The sequence below is a fragment of the Saccostrea cucullata genome, unplaced genomic scaffold (genome assembly GCF_032062105.1).
Source record: "Saccostrea cucullata isolate Sc308-1 unplaced genomic scaffold, CSIRO_AGI_Scuc_v1 ctg578, whole genome shotgun sequence".
NCBI classification, from domain to species: Eukaryota; Metazoa; Mollusca; class Bivalvia; order Ostreida; family Ostreidae; genus Saccostrea; species Saccostrea cuccullata.
Genome location: NW_026932815.1, coordinates 355,494 through 369,318, shown reverse-complemented (window position 1 = coordinate 369,318; position 13,825 = coordinate 355,494). Strand labels below are relative to the sequence as shown.

Sequence of the window (13,825 nt, the reverse complement as noted above, 5' to 3'; positions counted from 1 at the left end):
CGATACTAGTAATCTTTTATGTACTCTGTTCAATGTGTTTTTGCTCTGACCTCATTTCAATTCCTTTTTCAGATAACAGATGTAGCTTCCCTTAACGGCATGGATGAATGTAAGGCATATATTTGTATAATCCTCAGAGTTTAATATGTAAACGAAACGGTGTTCAGATCCAAAATATAGTGCATGTTATTTGCATTAACCTCATGTTTACGTTTCTGGTTCTTTATATCAGTACCTCATCTCTTTAGACTCTGGTCCAATAAATTTAACTATAACTGCAACCTATGACAACGGCGTTCGTCTGAATTGGATCGTACCTCCAACTTGTTACGAGAGGTCAAAGGTTATAGTACAGTTCCGGTCCTCCAGTGGTCAAGTTCACGTCCGGTTTGTAGATAAGGACGCCGACTGGTTTGATTTGACAGGACTGGATCCAGAAACAAGTTACAACCTGTCCTTTGTAACAGAATATGGTCCTCAGAGGAGTGATCCTGTATTCCTACACTTCAAAACAGCAGAGGCACCAACTACTCAGACCGGGGGAGCAATAGCAGGAATTTCTTTTAGTAATAAAATTTATAATTATGCATCTCTCTCTCTCTCTCTCTCTCTCTCTCTCTCTCTCTTTCTCTCTCTCTCAAACAAAACAGCATGGTAACTTATCAGTTTTTGGAATATGCAATAGTTAAGATTAAAGGCCAAAGTTTTCAACCGGTAGGTTTTCCTCAGGTAAGTTTGGTGTGGGGTGGAGCTTAATCGAAGCGGCTGAGAAGCCCCCAGGGAACGACACTGGCTTGTGTAAAGCTACCTATATACACAGGGTGTTTCCTGAGTGTATTACCTGTATGCGTTTTCCTACTAAATTGCAAAAACGAAGCTGTTTTTTCAATGTGTAGGTCAATTGAAATACATGAAATAAAGCATGTTTTTGTTGCGGACAGAATCCTTCTCAATTTCTTAAAATTAACATTCTTAGTCATTCCGCAATTTCAATATACTGTGTTTGTTAATCAAATGTTATCACGAATATTGCACTAAAATCGGTCGTTGTAATATGGCGGTCGTGTACTCAAAACAAAAAAAGAAATCGGGTCATAAATCTCTCGGTGAATAACAATTAAACTTATAAACGATGTTGAAGATAAACTATTAAGAAATATAATAGTCTAAATAAATTTTATTAAAGATAAATCCTTCGTGATTTTTCCATAACGCATGGACTGTAAAAATCACCAGGGCTTCGGACCTAGGATTTTCCCCCGACCGCTTTGTATATGTGAAACGTGAATGGAATCACCTGAAGCGTACTTTTTTCTTTCGGGATTCATAATTTCAAATACTAAATGCAAAGCAAAATGTTATAATTCGACTAATATTTACCTCCACTGAATATTTTCTCCTTTATTTCTTAAGAAAACCCATTGCGTTAATCACTGTATGAACTACATTAGGCATGTCGCCTGTACAGATTCTTGATCAGTGGCTGTTCCATCAATGAAACGTATAAAGACGTTCGCATCATTAATACAATAATTAAACTTTTTAATCCTTCTTTAAATGATTATTTAAACAGATATAAATATAAACAATAAAATGTCTTTCTTTGTTTGTTATTACTGGAATTAACGGTCGCAGCTATTGCAGAAAAAGTTTACAGTGTACATAACCCGCTTACGCGGGTTACGTATTTTTTCTGCAACAGCTGCTTCCGTTAATTCCAGTAATAACAAACAAAGAAAGCATTTTATTGTTTATATATCTCTTCTAAAACTGGTGTTACACCGTATATCCGGTTTTTTCGCGTGTTGGAAATTTTTCGAAAAAGGGGTAAATTAGTACATCTGTTATTTTGCGAAAGTTATTTTTTACGATTATTTAAAGATTTTTTTTCGTTTAAAATGGTAATGTTTTATGTCACATTTTAGCTGATATAATTTCTGCGTGTTTTATATTTTGGGAATTAAAAATGGTCGCAAAAAATGCGAAAAATAGATCATCGCGAAAAAAAAACGGATCTACGGTAATACCGTAACTTCATCACCATGTCTCGAAGAAAAGCGAAACGTACAGGTTTGTGTTAAAGTTAAAAATAAATATAAATTTTCACTTGACTCCTGAACAATGTTGTCATACTTGTTTTAAAGAAATAATTTTATTTCTTTCCATGATACTTCAAACTCGCGTCGGTTTATTTTGCTAGGTATGGTGGAATAAATGTACGTAATCTCATGTTTTGACAATTAAATTTAAAATTATCGATTGTAATAGTGAAATGCCCCCCCCCCCCCTTTCTAAAATTAATATAATAATATATAAACATGATTTTCTTATTTAATCATTTGACAGATTGATTACATTTAGAGCATATTCTCGTGAATTAAAAAAGAACGTTTTGGTTGTTTATTTATCACGTTGGCATATGCGGTTAGGCATCAAAGGCCCAAATGTTAATTCGATAGTCGGTACGATCCCCAGACAAGGTACACAGGATATACACAACGACAAAAAACTAAATGTCAATCAAATCCAAGTATCCAATCCCAGGCTTAATATTTTAGCGTTTTTTTTAAAATGTTGGGTGTAATTGCCGTCATGGTGGTTCTATGGCGCCTTGGACGTTTAACTGTGGTCAGAGAAGACATTCAACGCAGGGTAACAGTGGTCAGAAAGAACATCGCAAATAGATTAACAGACAATGTAAGTGATAACTGTCTTGATTTTTTTTTTGTTTTTATGATGTGATCAATCAGTTTGCTCGAGTGATGTCGCCGAAATTGTAAATATTCGGTCATAAATGTAAAATACATATGTTTTAAGTAATAATGAAGTTTTAAGTATTTTTTTTCTCAGAGTGATAATAATGTAAATTTTTTGTCTGCAGAATCCTGGCTATGATTGTGATGAAGTATACGTATATGGCCAAATGGATTTCAATAAAACGGACAATTGGATATTATCGAGTTTCGAAATTGTTAATGAGTGGAAGATTTGCAGACATCTATAAAGCCAGATACCACCACAAAATATCATGTCTAAACAAATAATCGTAGCAAAGACTTTGAAAAGTAACTTTTACATAAAAATATTATACAAGTAGCCATATACATAAACAGCAGCAAATAAATTGTAAAATCAAAAATTGATTATTTAAAAATAAATTATGGGTTTACTTTAGAATTACTTTAGGAGGTGATAAGCACAGATAGGCACGAAGATATATATAAATATTCCTCTTGCTCAGGGGTTTAAAGCTTTATAATGATACAATATAAGTTGAAGGGGCTCGATTAAGTTGTACATGCAAGTTTCAAAATACTGTTTCAGACGTTGCACTGGTTGCTTTTCTTTATTAAAGTAATGCAATGTCTTGCACAGTTTAAATATGAGTACCGGGGTATATGTAAAATATTAAAGAAGATCTAAAGGAATTGCACTCAAAGGGTAGTCGGCTAAATACTATAAGCATTTCTCTCGTTTAGAGTTTAAATGCTGTTTAATTCAAAACGCAAATGTTATAAAGGATATTATAATACATTTATGTTATGCTTACTAAAGGCTTCGTCTATCCATCGTTTAAGGCACAATTTACAGCTGAGATTTGGATTTTATTTTTTTTCTATTTACATATTTTTCTTTGTTTGTTGGCTGAACAATTTTTCAAGTAGAGAAAAGTTTTCATTCAACTGAAGATAAATTCTCAATGAAGTTTCTCACCTTTTTTTTAAGTGGCTACAGTGAAGAAAACATGCTGATGATGAAAGCAAAGATCAACTTTTTTTGGAAAGAAGTTGGAGAATACCCAAATATTGTTCATTTTCTCGGCGCTGTCGTTGATAATGAAGCATGTTGGTTATCATTATTTACTGTGTTTCAAAAATTAATTGTCATTGTCATAAAATGTCATTTTATTTTGTTGTTTTAAAAAAGAAGGCTAGAATTATTTCTACATACATTTCGAAGTGCCTTTCAAAAGTAGCTTTATTTTGCTGTTTTAACCTGGATGATAAAATTGTATAACCACGTTTTGCAGTTGGTCCATTCATGGTTCTAGAATACTAGGAGAGGAGACAACTTCGAGATTGGTTGTTACAAAAGAAAAATGCCTGGGCAGAAGACACAGAGGAACAACTACATCGTATTGTCTACGGAATATCTAAGGGAATGGCATTCCTGGAATCGAAGAGGGATCTGTCTTTTTTTAAAATAATACTTTATTCAATGAAAACATGATAACAAGATAACGTGGGGCAATGACATCCGCAGATGTCCCCCTATAATAACCCTCACCAGGGGTGCCAGGGGTTCCCTAGATTGGATAGCAAAATATATGTGTTTGAAAAATGATTAAACAATATTTAAATCAACAGTGTATATAATAAAATTGTATATTGACAAAATATTTATACAGATAGATAATGATAGGTTCTGTTTTGATTGGTGGCCTTTCATATACATGTATATAAATTATAAACTTAAAATTAGTAGACCACTAAGTCAGTTATTTTTACATATTTTAGCTTGTGCACAAAAGACTTGCTCCACGAAATATTCTGTTGACTGGAGATCTGTAGCCTAAGATCTATGGATTCGGACCTGAACCACCGCAACAACAGGGCAACGAGGAAGAAAAGGATGCCACATCTGACGAAAAGGTTAATGGCCTGTAACTTCTAAGTCGAACCATAATAGAAATCTATATGATAAAATTTGTATGGATGTATCCAAAATGCTTATGATTCTGGGAAGTGAAGGGGGGGGGTGAATATATGTATATTACACCTTTGAAAATATTCATTGGACACAACAAATTATTTACATGATAGTAATAAGCAGCTCACCAGGGGTGCCAGGGGTTCCCTAGATTGGATAGCAAAATATATGTGTTTGAAAAATGATTAAACAATATTTAAATCAACAGTGTATATAATAAAATTGTATATTGACAAAATATTTATACAGATAGATAATGATAGGTTCTGTTTTGATTGGTGGCCTTTCATATACATGTATATAAATTATAAACTTAAAATTAGTAGACCACTAAGTCAGTTATTTTTACATATTTTAGCTTGTGCACAAAAGACTTGCTCCACGAAATATTCTGTTGACTGGAGATCTGGAGCCTAAGATCTATGGATTCGGACCTGAACCACCGCAACAACAGGGCAACGAGGAAGAAAAGGATGCCACATCTGACGAAAAGGTTAATGGCCTGTAACTTCTAAGTCGAACCATAATAGAAATCTATATGATAAAATTTGTATGGATGTATCCAAAATGCTTATGATTCTGGGAAGTGAAGGGGGGGGGGGGTGAATATATGTATATTACACCTTTGAAAATATTCATTGGACACAACAAATTATTTACATGATAGTAATAAGCAGCTAGCTTCATTATGATGTCATTCCGAAGAATAGGGAATAGTTTATTAAGATTTATTATACAATATACAATTATGGACTGTTTAGAAGGGAGACATCACCAATTATCAGGTCTGAGTAGGGTTGTCACCCGAGGGTCCTTGCGCTCGAGGGTGACAACCCTACTCAGACCTGATAATTGGTGATGTCTATCTTTCTATCTCTCGATACTACTTGCCTTCAAATGAGTACTCTGAGTAGGGCGCGCAGCTGGTTAAAAGATATAAAAAAAAGTAGAGAAAAATAATTTCAATGCGTTGAAAAGGAAACAGTATTACGTTATTAGTGAAGATAAACGTTTAGAAAAACAGTACTTATAGTTTAAAAGATATAAAAACACTATAATATAATTAAGGTCTGGGTGATTCAGTTTGCTCACTTCCAGTTTGAACTGTTCAACACTGAGAAAACACTGCCCGGCAATCTGTTCCACTGAACTATTGTAAGAGGGAAAAAGAGTGTTTATAGACATTTTTTGTAGTTTGTATCTGTCGAAATGTGAGGGAATGCGATGAACGGGTAGTCCTACTTGGGGGAATGAACTGAACTGAGGGGATGGCTACTAGTCCATGTATAATCTTGTATATAAGTACAAGCCTTGCGTCTGCCCTTCTTTGTTGTAAGCTTCGCCAACCTAGGGTTTGTTGCATATATGAGACAATTGATATTCTTCTAAAATCCGACATCACCCACCATGCAGGTCTGCGCTGTACAGCCTCAACTTGGTTAATAAGTAACCAAATGAGAGTCCCAAACGCTGGCAGCATACTCAAGCTGTGGACATACCACAGCTTTGTATGCTGCTGACAGAAGCTGCTGGTTCCTGGTCGGTATATTTCAGCGTAAGAAGCCAAGGGAGCTGTTGGCTTTGTTTGTAACCCGACTGATGTGCTTACTCAAATTCAGGTCATCCGATATATAGACACCCAGATACCGAGCTGATGAGGTAGTCTCTAATACCTAACCACGAAGTATATACATGTAGTTGGTACAAATTGGGTATTTGGATGTCGTTACATGGATAACCTGACACTTACTTGGGTTGAATTCCATGTCCCACAAGGTCTCCCAGTTCTCTAGTTGCTTAAAGTCCTCTTGGAGCATTGACTGACATCCCTGTCCATCCATAGTAATGTAGATGACAGTGTCATCTGCGAAGAGTCTAACCTGCGACTTCACATGCTCCGGCAAATCGTTAATATAGGCGAGGATAAGGATGGGACCAAGGACAGACCCCTGGGGGACTCCAGATGTAATGGGGATGGATGTGGAGAACTCGCCATCTACCTCTACCCTCTGGGAACGGTTGCTGAGGAACCCCTTGATCCATGCTAGGTTTCGGCCTCGAACACCATACTCATGTAGTTTAAAAAGTAATTTGTTGTGTGAGACCTTGTCAAAAGCTTTGCTGAAATCGAACAGGATCAAATCGGTTTGCTTACCGTGTTGGATGTTACGGGCAAGCTCATTTACTAGCATCACCAGCTGGGTTTCGCAGCTCCGTCGCTCCCTCAATCCATGTTGGAGATCAATGTAAAATGTCTTACCAAGTTTGAAGTTATAATATGCTCCATAGTTTTGCACAGTATACATGTAAGGGTTATCGTTCTGTAATTAGCCGGGTTTGATCCCTTCTTAAATATTAGATGAGCACCCGCAAACGCTGGAAACTGAATTTATATATAGTTACCTTTTACAACAGAAAAGATATTGTAATTGTAAATTGTAGTTTTTATTGAAAGAATACAGCCTTAAAGAAGGAAGAAATGTCTTGTTCAAAATCCCGCAAGAAGTAGATGTACGTCACCACCCCCACCCACGGTTTTTTTTTTTTTTTTGAAAACCTGAAAATAGAGACTTCTCCACAGCCTCTTGCTAATACCTGCCACTTAGCAATTCCAAGGACCAAAGGGTATTTCTAGCCACTTGGCTAAACAGCCGCAACTTATCAAAGCTTATATAAATGCCACTTGGTTCATAGCCACTTGTCTAGTATACCCGTCAACTGGGTAAAGCAAAGGTTTTGCCAATTGACATATTCAACAATTTACACTTGTCAGTAACTCGTCATCAACTTACATTCCTCGCTGTCAGAATATTCCAAATTTTCTTAATTGGACATTAATGTTACGATTTACTCAAATAGCCATTTGTCTTCTTATATAAACCTTGTATTAGTGGCTTTCCCGTCAACAACATGTTTCTAATAATTTCCAAGCATACTTTGACCAAACTAATGTTTTCATTGTATTCTTATAACTTTATTTGTTGTAAAACTATTTAATCACAGCGTCCGTCAATATTGAGATCGGTGATTGACGAAAATAATTTGCATTATTCGCTTTTTAATCGGTTATCACAATTTATTTCTTTTATATCATTTGAATTAAGTTTTGATTGAATAATTCAGTGATGACATTTTATGAAATAAATAAACAATTTTTTGTTGTCAGTTTCATTAAAATTTGCCAGTAGCCTAGATCCGCCAACCGGAAATTTCACCATACTCACGTTGATGCTATTTCATGGCTGTTTTCAGAAAATTGAAGTAGACTTTTAATTTTATGTACGATACTTGCTATCCGAGTGAAATCTAAATAGAGTTTACGGACATCATCTTGTATGTAGTGTATTATTAGAGGAGTAAATAAGAACTCTAGTGCACCCGTTTCGGTGTTTATTTGCAAAATTTATCAATTTCTAAGTATAGAAGGGACTAACATTAGTGGTGCACTGGGTAATGTACCTGTATCATATGAGAGCTGAAAAAGGATTTGGATTATTGAGCTTACCTCATTATGCAGTACTTTTAGTAAGATGGTTGGGATCTGATCAGGGCCAGCCGCTTTGTCGGTCTTCAGGTTTTTCAGCAATTTTTCTATACCCTCTTTGGTTACCTGTATTTCAGGCATGTGGATTCTTGCTGGGGAGGGTTTGTCAGTAAAAGAGGTAGACTCGGCTGGGTGGGTGGTACTGATATGTTGGTTACTCACCTCCATGTTACATAGCTGGGAGAGGGAAAGAGGAGTTTTGTGGCTAAAAACCGACTGAAACTGCTTGGAGTTTACTTCTGACTTAGAGACCTGTTTCTCCAGGATACCAAGGATGTTGTTCACATACCTATGACATGAAAGTCTTATTTGTTGCTGGACTAGATGTTTAGTACTTTTATAATGGTGTTTATCTTCTGGTCTTTTTGTTCTTCTCTGTCTGCAAAAGAGTTTATCACGTTTTCTAATTAAACGTTTGATGTGAATATCAATCCAGGGTAGCTTGTTCTTTCCTCTGATCCTTATAGATGGTACAAAAGCTGATAAACCCTCGGAGATTTTTTTTTTGAATTCATTCCATAAATAATCAGTGTTTGTATATGCATGTACATTCATGAGAACTTGATCTTTATACTGAGCAATATGATGTCTAAACCCATCCCAGTCTGCTTTTTTGTACAGTTGGACATTTCTAGGCTTGATTTTGCTTAACTGCGGTTTTTATGTTTGACTCTGTGTACACAATATCATGATCTATGGCACGTCAAATTCACAAAAATGAGCAAAACATAGTTTCACAGTCGATAAACTAGGTTTATCGGTTGTAAACTATAGATTACTGACTGTAAACTATAGTTAACAACGTTAATCTATATTTTACATCTGTAAACTATAGTTAACGCGATAATCTATGTTTCACAACCGTAAACTATACTTAACACCAAAAACAATCATTTGCGATTGCAAAACATAGATTATCTGATAAATACAGTTTCACGATTGTAAACCATGGATTACAACTCTTAACTATAGTTAACGATCGTAAATTATAGTTTACAGACGTGAATCTATGTTTATCAACAAAATCTTTTGATTATCTGATACATCGACATCGTTGTCGTTTTATTACAGACAGATAAACTTATATTAGCATTCGTGAAGTATAGTTAAAAACCGATGAATATAGTTTTACAGATGAAAACTATACTTAACGAATTGTAAACTATAGTTCACGATTTATAAACTATAGTTTATAGTCGATAAACCTAGTTTATCAATACGTTCTAGTTTCACTATTGAAGAGTTATAGTTCTTGGTGCGCTCTTTTGTGAAAAAGTCGGGGAATGTACAAATCTCGCGGGATTTCTGGGACAAACGTAACATAAACATGTAAACAACACGTTGAATGTCGATGAACAAATCCTAACAAAATGCATATGAAATATTTTATTGTTGTGGACTTTATTTAAATCAAGAGGAGAGATGAAAAGGATATTTAAAATTTACGTCTATTGGTGATCGTATGTATATTTATTTATCGTAATGGTACATTTTAAGTCAATACACATACCTCGGAAATGTCGTATTTTTATTGATGGACGATAAAGTTAGGGTTTTCTCTCTTTTTCATATGTCTTTTAGTTCTTCTATTCTTTAGTTAGAATGACAAATGCACTTAACATTTAAAATTGGATTGATATTGACATATTTTGTATTATCCGCAATGCCACGCTGTCCCAGTCAGACGACCAAACGCGCCTCTAATTCTGAAGAGTTCACTAATGGAAATACAACGTATTAAGCTAAGTATTAAACTAAGTTTAGCACGCCAAATTCACAAAAATGTGCAAAACATAGTTTCACAGTCGATAAACTAGGTTTATCGGTTGTAAACTATAGTTTACCGACTGTAAACTATAGTTACCAACGTTAATCTATATTTTACATCCGTAAACCATAGTTAACGCGATAATCTATGTTTCACAACCGTAAATTATACTTAACACCCAAAACAATCATTTGCGATTGCAAAACATAGATTATCTGATAAATACAGTTTCACGATTTGTAAACTATGGTTTACAACTCTTAACTGTAGTGAACGATCGTAAATTATAGTTTACAGACGTGAATCTATGTTTATCAACAAGATCTATTGTTAAGTTTTTATTAAAGACAGATAAACTTGGATTAGCATTCGTAAACTAATAGGTAACAACTGTTATTAGTTAAATATAGTTTTACAGATGAAAACTATACATAACGGACCGTTAACTATAGTTTACGGTCTGTAAACTATAGTTTACAGTCGATAAACCTAGTTTATCAATTGTGAAACTAGGTTTAGCTCATTTTTGTGAATTTGGCGTGCCATAATGATTACTTAACCCAGGTAAGGGGGCACTTTACTTACCAGAGTTGGGCGATTTGTCAAATACAAATCAAGGGTGTTTTCACCTCTAGTAGGGAAGTCTACCATTTGCTGTAGATTATTGTCTTGCACACTCATATATAAAGCTGTGTTTCTACAACTAGTTTCAATGTTATTTCTTACCCAATCATACTTCGGCATATTAAAGTCACCCATTAGCCAGATTGTGCCACCTTTATGAGCAAACTTGGATAGTGAGATTCTCGGCTTGACTAAGTTTTTTTCATCTGCTTCCTCTGGTTTGTAATATGCACCTACATATAATGATTTGCCACCATGCAAAAACAGCTTTGACCCATAACAACTCACAGTCAGTTTCCAGCTCAGAGGCTCTTGATGCTGTAAACTGTGTACGAAAAAGTATAAATATGCCTCCCCCTCTGGTTGTAACTCTGTTCCTACGGAATACAGTATACATATAACCGATGTCTGCTGGAAATACCTCACTGTCAGCTATATCAGGTGTCAACCATGATTCAGTACCTATTACAATATCGTGGGAAACAATAACTATAAGATTTTGGAACTCACCTTTTTTTTTAATTACAGATAGACCTACAGTTGATATTTAAGGTCTTTAGCCCTCTACCGACATTGTCCTTACTCCTGGTACTTTGTTTTCGATTGTTCTTTTTTGGTGTCGATGTGATTTGTGGTGGACTGGATGGTAGGTCCATTCTAGTTTCAGAAATTTCTTGACCGGGGGGGGGGGGGGCATTCTAGGTAAATAAAGGAGAATAGGCCACTGCTGAAGTTTGGCATACCTCACTGAAAACATACATGTTCCCATGAACAGTTTGAGTTGTCAAGGCCTTCATAAACCTTTTTGTCTATATTTTGACAGGAGGCATGAAACCATGCATCACAAGAGTCACAACAGACCCCTTGGTGGCTCCAAGATATCTCTTGATTACATGTACCACAATGATATCCTGGACCAGTGTTAAGTTCAACATCACATGCCAAAACAATGAGCAAAAGACTCAAATAATTTGTATTATACTTAGCTCTGTTGGCCTAGGTAGGATACTGATGGGCATTCCCTGCCAGGTTTGAGGAAGCTTTGATAACGGAAACATTAAGACAACTTCTGGTTAGAATGATTTAAAACGAAACAGTCCATAATAGTTTTATTTTCCTTAAGAATCAAATTATCAGTTGGATAGAGTAGAAAATAGTAATCAAACCTCTTGTGTTCGCTTAATCTGCTCTGATTCCATACTTTCAAAACAAGTCAACAGACAACTTTGACGTCATCGTTAGAATTTATTATTTACCAATCCCGCATATTTAGCAATTGTATATTTTATTTATATATTTTATAGATATATAAATTCCGTATGCAGGTGGTGAAGGTATATTGCTGCAAGGAAAGTTGACGATTGTAAAGTTAAAGGCATCACGTTTATCATAGAGCTTGGTTGTTAGATTACCATTAATTTATTTTTCAAGTAAAATATCTAAATATGAAACAGATTTGTCAGACTCTTTGGTATCTTTTATCTCAAGCTCACCGGGATATATCGTATCGACATAAGAATGAATTGATCGATTGATTGATTGTATATTGTTTAATGTCCCTGTCGAGAATTTTTCACTCTTATGGAGACGCCACCACGTGCTGGTGGAGAGCTACAATTTTTTTCCCTAAAATCGGCATTCAGGGCCATTGAGCAATGAGGAATCTTTTTCTTGCCAGCACCTACTGCCACACGGGGCCTCGGTTTATATGGTCTCATCCAAAGGACCAGTCTCCACGTCCCACAGTGGGATTCAAACCCGCGACGTAAGGATCAACTCCTTCCTTCGGGACTCTAGAGCAAACGCTCTTACTACTGTGCCACGCAGGCGGCCATAAGAATGGAAGATACTTTTGATAATTGACACTACGTCGTAGATATATCTAAATTGGGAGTTGAAGGCCACAGCAAATGTTTTCTTCTTTTCAGATCTACCCCTGGCAACTGCAGGTTTTTACAGCCATATGCACAGAAGTGGGCAGGCATGGTGAAGTATTGAAACGAAAGAACCCAAAGACCAGGTCGATATCACATGTCGTAAAGGTAAACAATCAAAATGGCGGCTATACAGGTAAACTGGTATTTAAAGAAAGCAGTGGCCTTGCCCTACACAGTACTGCGCATGCGCTATCTCACGGAATAATGGGCAGGGTTTTTTTTTTATTTAAGGCGCGTAATATAAGATTTTTGACAACTTCTGCATCATATGAACACAAAAATAGGTATGTTAATAACGCAGCGCAATCGGTACCCAATAGATTGTTGGAATGCTGGTCTCCAAAAACAACATCGAAACTCAGGCACATTTTTATGTCAACTTCAGAGTATTTGTGTGTACAATCAGAATATTTTTAACAAAATAATTTTGCATATGACAAATGACAAGGTACTAAATTTACGAGTTCTATTTTTATTGAAAAAGCAGCTGTCCATGATATCGAAAAGCCTGGACTTTAATTTAACGTGGGGAATGGTTGTGTATAAAGTTGAAAAGTTTTTAAACTGTTCATTAAAGCGGGACTTTAATTTATAAGTTTTTAAAGATTTTTTTGGGTAAAATCTTGTGATTTCATGTTGTCCAAAAGTTCCTGGGAATTTTTAAGTATCCTCATCTGATTTACACCACTTCTTGATGAATTTATTGTTGTACAGTGTTTTTGAAGTTTCTCTACTACTTTAAATACTGTATCTTAGTGAGGAGTAGAGAAAAAAGGCTTGGTTGTGCATTTAATGAAACCCGCTATGTATCTTTGACGTACGCATTGTACCGTACCTACTGTTAAAATAAAGTTGTATTAAGGACAGATGGTGCGAACAAAAAAATGGATGCCTGGATTGGTATATATTTCTGGGCCTATTTTGTTGCAATCGATGCAACTTAAATTTCCAAAATATTAAGAAATTGTAAACCTTCTAGGATGTTCAAAATTGTACCTTCTAGCAGTCATCCTTATTAATCTATGCAAAAAATTTTCACTTCCAATTCCATTTTTGTTTAAATGTTGACGAAAAATTAAACACTACGTGGTTAAACTTGTTCATTTACGCATTGAAACATGTCCAAGGCTGTTATTTTCAATTTTGACGACAAAAGTTTGTTTGTATCATCTGTCCTTAATAAGAAAATACCTTTGGCTTAATAATCGCTTGTGTATTTGTTTAATTTTTATTTCATGGTTA

At 35.4% G+C, this 13,825-nt stretch overlaps 1 protein-coding gene and 2 long non-coding RNA genes across 12 annotated transcripts in view; all 3 read left to right on the top strand.

The window, feature by feature from the left end:
• The window catches only part of LOC134236235 (uncharacterized), a 136,607-nt gene that overhangs the window by 62,724 nt on the left and 60,058 nt on the right, over window positions 1–13,825 (top strand). For 2 of the 10 annotated variants that reach the window (XM_062718409.1, XM_062718407.1), the window contains 2 exons: window positions 73–109; window positions 249–566. The exons of the other annotated variants lie outside the window; for them this stretch is intronic. In XM_062718409.1, the coding sequence (XP_062574393.1) occupies window positions 73–109; window positions 249–566 (355 nt within the window). The remainder of the gene's footprint in view (window positions 1–72; window positions 110–248; window positions 567–13,825) is intronic. 10 annotated transcript variants of the gene reach the window in all.
• Window positions 584–4,647, top strand: LOC134236241 (uncharacterized). The gene is made up of 3 exons (XR_009985572.1): window positions 584–2,697; window positions 2,882–3,065; window positions 4,031–4,647. It is a non-coding gene; the product is annotated as an uncharacterized LOC134236241 (long non-coding RNA).
• LOC134236240 (uncharacterized) lies at window positions 4,848–13,161 on the top strand. Its single transcript, XR_009985571.1, has 3 exons — window positions 4,848–5,203; window positions 12,575–12,688; window positions 13,071–13,161. It is a non-coding gene; the product is annotated as an uncharacterized LOC134236240 (long non-coding RNA).